Source organism: Scyliorhinus torazame, chromosome 25 (genome assembly GCF_047496885.1).
Source record: "Scyliorhinus torazame isolate Kashiwa2021f chromosome 25, sScyTor2.1, whole genome shotgun sequence".
Classification (NCBI taxonomy): domain Eukaryota; kingdom Metazoa; phylum Chordata; class Chondrichthyes; order Carcharhiniformes; family Scyliorhinidae; genus Scyliorhinus; species Scyliorhinus torazame.
Genome location: NC_092731.1, coordinates 41,104,926 through 41,115,057, shown reverse-complemented (window position 1 = coordinate 41,115,057; position 10,132 = coordinate 41,104,926). Strand labels below are relative to the sequence as shown.

The window sequence follows — 10,132 nt, the reverse complement described above, 5'->3', positions numbered from 1 at the left end:
AGTTTTTTACACAGAGAATAGTGGGTGCCTGGAACTCGCTGCTGGACGTGGTGGTGGAAGCAGGGACGATAGTGACGTTTAAGGGACCTCTTCACAAATACATGAACAGGATGGGACTAGAGGGATAAGGACCCTCGAATTGAGGAAGTCTTTAGGTTAGGGGGCAGCATGGTCAGCACAGGCTTGGAGTGCCGAAGGGCCTGTTCCTGTGCTGTACTTTTCTTTGTTCTTTGTTGGGAGTGGCCAGGAAAGTCGAGGTGAAGCCCAAGGTCAGCATGATGATTTTGAGAGGTAGAACAGGCTCGAGGGGCTGAATGATCTCCTCCTGCTCCTATATCTTGTGTTTTTCAGCCTTGTGAACAGCGACATTTCATCAGCAGAAAACTTGGCAAAATGGCCAGACTGAGAGAGGAAGATGAAGCAGGTAGAGGACAGAGGCACAGAAAGATCCCACTGGGAGGAACAAACCTAACATCAGTATCAGCGTCAGAATAAATTTCAATCTGGACCAGGATGGTTTTCACTCCCAATCGGATCATAAGAACATCAGAACTAGGAGCAGGAGTAGGCCATCTGGCCCCTCGAGCCTGCTCCGTCATTCAATGAGATCATGGCTGATCTTTAGTGGACTCAGCTCCACTTTCCGGCCCGAACACCATAACCCTTAATCCCTTTATTCTTCAAAAAACTATCTATCTTTATCTTAAAAACATTTAATGAAGGAGCCTCTACTGCTTCATTGGGCAAGGAATTCCATAGATTCACAACCCTTTGGGTGAAGAAGTTCCTCCTAAACTCAGTCCTAAATCTACTTCCCCTTATTTTGAGGCTATGCCCCCTAGTTCTGATTTCACCCGCCAGTGGAAACAACCTGCCCGCATCTATCCTATCTATTCCCTTCATAATTTTATATGTTTCTATAAGATCCCCCTCATCCTTCTAAATTCCAATGAGTACAGTCCCAGTCTACTCAACCTCTCCTCGTAATCCAACCCCTTCAGCTTTGGGATTAACCTAGTGAATCTCCTCTGCACACCCTCCAGTGCCAGTACGTCCTTTCTCAAGTAAGGAGAACAAAACTGAACACAATACTCCAGGTGTGGCCTCACTAACACCTTATACAATTGCAGCATAACCTCCCTAGTCTTAAACTCCGTCCCTCTAGCAATGAAGGACAAAATTCCATTTGCCTTCTTAATCACCTGTTGCACCTGTAAACCAACTTTTTGCGACTCATGCACTAGCACACCCAGGTCTCTCTGCACAGCAGCATGTTTTAATATTTTATCATTTAAATAATAATCCCTTTTGCTGTTATTCCTACCAAAATGGATAACCTCACATTTGTTAACATTGTATTCCATCTGCCAGACTCTAGCCCATTCACTTAACCTATCGAAATCCCTCTGCAGACTTCCAGTATCCTCTGCATGTTTTGCTTTACCACTTATCTTAGTGTCGTCTGCAAACTTGGACACATTGCCCTTGGTCCCCAACTCCAAATCATCGATGTAAATTGTGAACAGTTGTGGGCCTAACACTAATCCCTGAGGGACACCACTAGCTACTGATTGCCAACCAGAGAAACACCCATTAATCCCCACTCTTTGCTTTCTATTAATTAACCAATCCTCTATCCATGCTACTACTTTCCCCTTAATGCCATGCATCTTTATCTTGTGCAGCAACCTTTTGTGTGGCACCATCTGTACATTTCTCCAACAGAAACACCTTTCACACCTTGTGGTCAAGAATTTATAGATTTATTGAGCACACACTTCATGCAATAACATTGAAACACCCGCTAAACCGATCAGCCCACATGTGATGGTGAGGGATTCGAACATCTTACACTTCTCAGCTTAATATTCAGTGAAACAAACTCCCCACAATCCCAATCCTCGGGAAAGTCGACTGCTTCATTCGAGACCTTTCTGACCACAGGTTTGTGGCTGTGAAAGTCCATTAATGGGAAGCTCACAGACCTGATTGTGTAATAGAAACAAGAGACAAACCAGTGAGCTGTAAATGCTGAGGCGGTCAGGCAGTAACTGTGGAGAGAATCCCAGTTACTGTTTCAGGGTCAGGAGCCAAAGCATTGCGCTCAAACAGGAATCTGGGGTTTTCTCCACAGCCGCTGCCTGACTGGCTGAGAGTTCAGTGTCTGCAGGAGTTTTCCCGGATATTAGTCCTGATCATGGCTCCCTCACACGAGCAGGTTCCAGCTTCACGCTGCACAGTTGTGACCAACAGGACATTTCCACCGGGTCTATTGGTTGACATGAGTGAAGGTGGGAACACATTGCTCTCTGCTCCATCAGGAATATCGCTCCTCCAGATAAGGAGGATCTGATTGGACCCACCACATATCGGAAAAGCTGATCCCCTCCCTTGTTTCATTGGGCTCCTGGGATCAGTTATCAAATATTTCACTTTGATCAACAGAATGTGTTTCTGTGAAGGAAACACGAATCCTGGATTTAATTCTGTCCCAACAACACCATTGTCGAGGAACCCTGAGGGAAAGGATGATCTCTACCCAGAGATTGTGCTGGGATTCACTGTTGTCTGGACACCCATTCTCGCTGCTGACAAATCTCTGAATTCAGCAACTGGACACAGATCTTTATAAAATCCTCTCATTCAGCAGACGGTTAAAAAGGGTCATTTGGGGTCAGTCTCTGTCCCACAGCCCAGTGGTCAGGAGTTCCGAATGGAGGTTATACTTCCCTATTCCACAAAGCAAAAACTAAAAGCTCCCACATTCCCCAATATGAAGAAGAATCAATCACGATGTAACATTAACACAGCGAGCGATTAACCCTTTGCTCGCTGCTGAACATTGGAAAGCTATTACTGAGCGAAGCTGTGAACACACAGGTCACTAGGTGCTCACTGGTACAATTCATCACCCTCAATCTTCTGGAGCAGCCACAGCCCAGAGCTAATCGTCTCCGACACTCAAATGAAGGTCCAGATCCGGGAATCGATTCCTGAGCGACAGCTTCAGCTACATCACAGACAGGAGAAATGGTTAATATTGCAGTGAGGGTGGGAGGATTGTGGGGTAGTGTTTGGGGACAAAAAGCCACCTTCACTGCCAATCACTGGCTGGAACGGCACAGGCTGTAAGGAACGGGGCAAATTGCTGCCAATATTTGAAATGGAAAGATCCGAGGGAGAAATGGATTCAGGGACAGACAGTGTGGGAGAGGCTGTGAGAGTAACAGAGAAAGTGGGAGACAGGATGGGGCAGAGAGATAGACTGGAGTGGAAAGAAGGAAGGGATCAGGGGTGAGCTGGCAAGGTGGATACAGAACTGGCTAGGCCATAGAAGGCAGAGAGTAGTAATGGAGGGATGCTTTTCTAATTGGAGGGCTGTGACCAGTGGTGTTCCACAGGGATCAGTGCTGGGACCTTTGCTCTTTGTAGGATATACAAATGATTTGGAGGAAAATGTAACTGGTCTGATTAGTAAGTTTGCAGACGACACAAAGGCTGGTGGAATTGCGGATAGCGATGAGGGCTGTCGGAGGATACAGCAGGATTTAGATTGTCTGGAGACTTGGGCGGAGAGATGGCAGATGGAGTTTAATCCGGACAAATGTGAGGTAATGCATTTTGGAAGGTCTAATGCAGGTAGGGAATATACAGTGAATGGTAGAACCCTCAAGAGTATTGAAAGTCAAAGAGATCTAGGAGTACAGGTCCACAGGTCATTGAAAGGGGCTACACAGATGGAGAAGGTAGTCAAGAAGGCATACGGCATGCTTGCCTTCATTGACCGGGGCATTGAGTATAAGAATTGGCAAGTCATGTTGCAGCTGTATAGAACCTTAGTTCGGCCACACTTGGAGTATAGTGTTCAATTCTGGTCGCCACACTACCAGAAGGATGTGGAGGCTTTAGAGAGGGTGCAGAAGAGATTTACCAGAATGTTGCCTGGTATGGAGGGCATTAGCTGTGAGGAGCGGTTGAATAAACTCGGTTTGTTCTCACTGGAACGAAGGAGGTTGAGGGGAGACCTGATAGAGGTATACAAAATTCTGAGGGGCATAGACAGAGTGGATAGTCAGAGGCTTTTCCCCAGGGTAGCGGGGTCAATTACTAGGGGGCATAGGTTTAAGGTGAGAGGGGCAAGGTTTAGAGTAGATGTACGAGGCAAGTTTTTTACGCAGAGGGTAGTGGGTGCCTGGAACTCGCTACCGGAGGAGGTGGTGGAAGCAGGGACGATAGCGACATTTAAGGGGCATCTTGACAAATATATGAATAGGATGGGAATAGAAGGATACGGATCCAGGAAGTGTAGAAGATTGTAGTTTAGTCGGGCAGCATGGTCGGCACGGGCTTGGAGGGCCGAAGGGCCTGTTCCTGTGCTGTACATTTCTTTGTTCTTTGAGAGAGAGAGCGGGGCAGACAGGAACAGAGAGCGAGAGGGAGAGAGAAGGTGTTATATTCTTTGTTGTAGCCCCAAAGCGAGAGAATCCGAGGTGACACACGGTGCAAGGGGTTTATTTACAAAATGCTGCTCAGACAGGGCACACTGGTGAACTTCACAAAAGACCACAGAGCGCTCCGATTATGTCATTGCGTAACACGTGACATTAACACGTGGGTGGCACGGCGGCACAGTGGTTAGCACTGCCGCCTCACAGCACCAGGGACCCGGGTTCAATTCCAGCCTCGGGTGACTGTGTGGAGTTTGCACGTTCTCCCCGTGTCTGCTTGGGATTCCTCCGGGTACTGCGGTGTCCTCCCACAGTCCAAAGATGTGCAGGTTAGATGGGGTTATGGGGCTACGGGGAGAGGGCAGGGGAGTGGGCCGAGATAGGGAGCTCATCCCGAGGCTCGGTGCAGACATGATGGGCTGAATGGCCTCCCTCGGCACTGTCGCGATTCGAGGGATTCGGTTGTTATATTACACCAGCCAATGCTGTTACTCTGATACATAACAGAAAGTAAAAGATGAGCAGATGGAGACAAAGCAAGAGATTGAGAGAGAGAGAGAGAAGGTGAGAGAGGGAGAGTGAGAGAGAGAGACAGAGGACAGACAGAGAGTGAGGCAGCAGCAGAGATAGACAGAGGGGAGAGAGAGAGTGAGGGAAAGATGCAGAGACAGAGAATGACAGAGAGAGAGAGAGAGGGGGTGACCCCGGGGTCAGCAGTGCAATGTGGGACTGCTTCACATCTCATTCTGCCCCTTGTTGTGTGAGGAGATCAGCCCAATGGGACTGACTGTGACAAAGCCCCTGCTTTAGTTACACTGTCGAGGCTCCGACACCAACACAGCAACAGGAGGAGACCACTCAGCCCATCAAACCTGTTCCAGGGGATAGGAGGGCTGCCTGGGTAATATGAGGGTGAGCAGAGGGGGAGTGGAGCTGCTGTATGTGACGTGGAGACTCCTGATCTCTGAATTCAGACAGTGAGAGGCAGGTGTTGGTGTCAATATTTAATCGCAAATCAGTTTCTCACCTCCAGAATGATTTTCTGAATCGATGCAAGATCAAAGTCTCCCATTAATTTGATCACCAGTTTAAACTCTTTGCCGTTAACTCCTAAAGACAACAATCACAGCATGAGAATGTTAAACACACTAATCACAGCTCAGAATGTGTGTGCACAGCAAGAAGTCTGACATCATCAGGTTAAAGTCCAACAGGTCTGTTTGGAGAATGTGTGTGTGAGAGAGAGACAGCGAGATAGAGAGAATGTGTGTGAGAGAGAGAGAGAGACAGCAAGATAGAGAGAATGTGTGTGTGTGTGAGAGAGAGCAAGATAGAGAGAATGTGTGAGAGAGACAGCAGATAGAGAGAATGTGTGAGAGAGAGACAGCAAGATAGAGAGAATGTGTGAGAGAGAGACAGCAAGCTAGAGAGAATGTGTGTGTGAGAGACAGCAAGATAGAGAGAATGTGTGAGAGAGACAGCAGATAGAGAGAATGTGTGTGTGAGAGAGAGACAGCGAGATAGAGAGAATGTGTGAGAGAGAGACAGCAAGATAGAGAGAATGTGTGTGAGAGACAGCAAGATAGAGAGAATGTGTGAGAGAGACAGCAGATAGAGAGAATGTGTGTGTGAGAGAGAGACAGCGAGATAGAGAGAATGTGTGAGAGAGAGACAGCAAGATAGAGAGAATGTGTGTGTGAGAGACAGCAAGATAGAGAGAATGTGTGAGAGAGACAGCAGATAGAGAGAATGTGTGTGTGAGAGAGACAGCGAGATAGAGAGAATGTGTGTGAGAGAGAGAGAGACAGCGAGATAGAGAGAATGTGTGAGAGAGACAGCAGATAGAGAGAATGTGTGTGTGAGAGAGAGACAGCGAGATAGAGAGAATGTGTGTGAGAGAGAGAGAGACAACAAGATAGAGAGAATGTGTGTGAGAGAGAGACAGCAAGATAGAGAGAATGTGTGAGAGAGACAGCAGATAGAGAGAATGTGTGTGTGAGAGAGAGACAGCGAGATAGAGAGAATGTGTGTGAGAGAGAGAGAGACAACAAGATAGAGAGAATGTGTGTGAGAGAGAGACAGTGAGATAGAGAGAATGTGTGAGAGAGAGAGAGACAGCGAGATAGAGAGAATGTGTGTGAGAGAGAGAGACAGCGAGATAGAGAGAATGTGTGTGAGAGAGAGAGACAGCAAGATAGAGAGAATGTGTGTGAGAGAGAGACAGCGAGATAGAGAGAATGTGTGTGAGAGAGAGAGACAGCAAGATAGAGAGAATGTGTGTGTGAGAGAGACAGCAAGATAGAGAGAATGTGTGTGTGAGAGAGACAGCAAGATAGAGAGAATGTGTGTGTGAGAGAGACAGCAAGATAGAGAGAATGTGTGTGTGAGAGAGACAGCAAGATAGAGAGAATGTGTGTGTGAGAGAGATAGCGAGATAGAGAGAATGTGTGTGAGAGAGAGAGAGACAGCAAGATAGAGAGAATGTGTGTATGAGAGAGAGACAGCAAGATAGAGAGAATGTGTGTGAGAGAGAGACAGCAAGATAGAGAGAATGTGTGTGAGAGAGAGAGACAGCAAGATAGAGAGAATGTGTGAGAGAGAGAGACAGCAAGGTAGAGAGAATGTGTGTGAGAGAGAGACAGCAAGATAGAGAAAATGTGTGTGAGAGAGAGACAGCAAGATAGAGAGAATGTGTGTATGAGAGAGAGACAGCAAGATAGAGAGAATGTGTGTGAGAGAGAGACAGCAAGATAGAGAGAATGTGTGTGAGAGAGAGAGACAGCAAGATAGAGAGAATGTGTGAGAGAGAGAGACAGCAAGGTAGAGACAATGTGTGTGAGAGAGAGACAGCAAGATAGAGAGAATGTGTGTATGAGAGAGAGACAGCAAGATAGAGATAATGTGTGTGTGAGAGAGAGACAGCAAGATAGAGAGAATGTGTGTGAGAGAGAGAGACAGCAAGATAGAGAGAATGTGTGTGTGAGAGAGAGAGAGACAGCAAGATAGAGAGAATGTGTGTGTGAGAGAGAGACAGCAAGATAGAGAGAATGTGTGTGTGAGAGAGAGAGAGACAGCAAGATAGAGAGAATGTGTGTGTGAGAGAGAGAGAGACAGCAAGATAGAGAGAATGTGTGTGTGAGAGAGAGACAGCAAGATAGAGATAATGTGTGTGAGAGAGAGAGACAGCAAGATAGAGAGAATGTGTGTATGAGAGAGAGACAGCAAGATAGAGATAATGTGTGTGTGAGAGAGAGACAGCGAGATAGAGAGAATGTGTGAGAGAGAGACAGCAAGATAGAGAGAATGTGTGTGTGAGAGACAGCAAGATAGAGAGAATATGTGAGAGAGACAGCAGATAGAGAGAATGTGTGTGTGAGAGAGACAGCGAGATAGAGAGAATGTGTGTGAGAGAGAGAGAGACAGCGAGATAGAGAGAATGTGTGAGAGAGACAGCAGATAGAGAGAATGTGTGTGTGAGAGAGAGACAGCGAGATAGAGAGAATGTGTGTGAGAGAGAGAGAGACAACAAGATAGAGAGAATGTGTGTGAGAGAGAGACAGCAAGATAGAGAGAATGTGTGAGAGAGACAGCAGATAGAGAGAATGTGTGTGTGAGAGAGAGACAGCGACATAGAGAGAATGTGTGTGAGAGAGAGAGAGACAACAAGATAGAGAGAATGTGTGTGAGAGAGAGACAGTGAGATAGAGAGAATGTGTGAGAGAGAGAGAGACAGCGAGATAGAGAGAATGTGTGTGAGAGAGAGAGACAGCGAGATAGAGAGAATGTGTGTGAGAGAGAGAGACAGCAAGATAGAGAGAATGTGTGTGAGAGAGAGACAGCGAGATAGAGAGAATGTGTGTGAGAGAGAGAGACAGCAAGATAGAGAGAATGTGTGTGTGAGAGAGACAGCAAGATAGAGAGAATGTGTGTGTGAGAGAGACAGCAAGATAGAGAGAATGTGTGTGTGAGAGAGACAGCAAGATAGAGAGAATGTGTGTGTGAGAGAGACAGCAAGATAGAGAGAATGTGTGTGTGAGAGAGATAGCGAGATAGAGAGAATGTGTGTGAGAGAGAGAGAGACAGCAAGATAGAGAGAATGTGTGTATGAGAGAGAGACAGCAAGATAGAGAGAATGTGTGTGAGAGAGAGACAGCAAGATAGAGTGAATGTGTGTGAGAGAGAGAGACAGCAAGATAGAGAGAATGTGTGAGAGAGAGAGACAGCAAGGTAGAGAGAATGTGTGTGAGAGAGAGACAGCAAGATAGAGAGAATGTGTGTATGAGAGAGAGACAGCAAGATAGAGAGAATGTGTGTGAGAGAGAGACAGCAAGATAGAGAGAATGTGTGTGAGAGAGAGAGACAGCAAGATAGAGAGAATGTGTGAGAGAGAGAGACAGCAAGGTAGAGACAATGTGTGTGAGAGAGAGACAGCAAGATAGAGAGAATGTGTGTATGAGAGAGAGACAGCAAGATAGAGATAATGTGTGTGTGAGAGAGAGACAGCAAGATAGAGAGAATGTGTGTGAGAGAGAGAGACAGCAAGATAGAGAGAATGTGTGTGTGAGAGAGAGAGAGACAGCAAGATAGAGAGAATGTGTGTGTGAGAGAGAGACAGCAAGATAGAGAGAATGTGTGTGTGAGAGAGAGAGAGACAGCAAGATAGAGAGAATGTGTGTGTGAGAGAGAGAGAGACAGCAAGATAGAGAGAATGTGTGTGTGAGAGAGAGACAGCAAGATAGAGATAATGTGTGTGAGAGAGAGAGACAGCAAGATAGAGAGAATGTGAGAGAGAGAGACAGCCAGATAGAGAGAATGTGTGTGTGAGAGAGAGGGACAGCAAGATAGAGAGAATGTGTGCGAGAGAGAGAGGGACATCAAGATAGAGAGAATGTGTGTGAGAGAGAGACAGCAAGATAGAGAGAATGTGTGTGTGATTGAGAGAGTGAGATAGAGAGAATGTGTGTTGAGAGAAAGACACAGCAAGATAGAGAGAGTGTGATTGTGTGAGAGAGAGGGACAGATGGGGAGAGAGAGAACGTCCTGTGCAAATAACACCAAAATACCTCAAGGAAGCCAACAAACAATTCGGTACAAGGCAAAGCCGCCAGCACTCGGGTCAGTGCACGCACCCCACCCCCAGCCCCCAACTCTACCCCCCCCCCCCCCGACTCCAGCAACAGCCCCACATTGGTGGAGAGGCGCCCGCACGCAGCACAGTCCACCAGGAAAGGACAGGCAGCTCACAGTGAGGAGAGAGACAGAGCGAGAGAACACCCCTCCCCCTCACTCGCCCCGGGAAGGACACCTCAACCCCAGTGCACAGAAGCAGGAGGGCCGCAACTGGCGAGCACCCAGGCGCTAAGCCCAAAGTAAAAAACAGAATAAAAATATAATAACCATGTAATCCCACAACAATAAATTAAAACCAAAACATGCTATGGACAAGCAGTGCACATAGTCTATTGGACCCAAAAAGAAAATGGTGGAAAATCTCAGCATGTCTGGCAGCATCTGTAGGGAGAAAAAGAGCCAACGTTTCGAGTCCAGATGACCCTTTCTCAAAGCCCCTGCTCTCACAGTTCCAGCATCCGGTCTCCGGACACCAGCCAGTCCAAAACTGCAAAAGTGAGTCCGTTCTCCTCCACTTTCAGCCTGACAGCGGGCCAATCAAAACCGCCCCGTGC

At 47.0% G+C, this 10,132-nt stretch overlaps 1 protein-coding gene across 3 annotated transcripts in view; it reads right to left on the bottom strand.

Annotated features, from left to right (window-relative positions):
- Nucleotides 1–1,741: 1,741 nt before the first annotated feature.
- LOC140402502 (uromodulin-like) overlaps nt 1,742–10,132 on the bottom strand; it is a 40,404-nt gene continuing 32,013 nt past the window's right edge. For all 3 annotated transcript variants that reach the window (XM_072490347.1, XM_072490346.1, XM_072490345.1), the window contains exons 7-8: nt 5,476–5,558; nt 1,742–3,010 (exon numbers count right to left, since the gene is read on the bottom strand). In XM_072490347.1, coding sequence (XP_072346448.1) covers nt 2,945–3,010; nt 5,476–5,558 — 149 coding nt within the window. In that variant the 3' untranslated portion in view covers nt 1,742–2,944. The remainder of the gene's footprint in view (nt 3,011–5,475; nt 5,559–10,132) is intronic.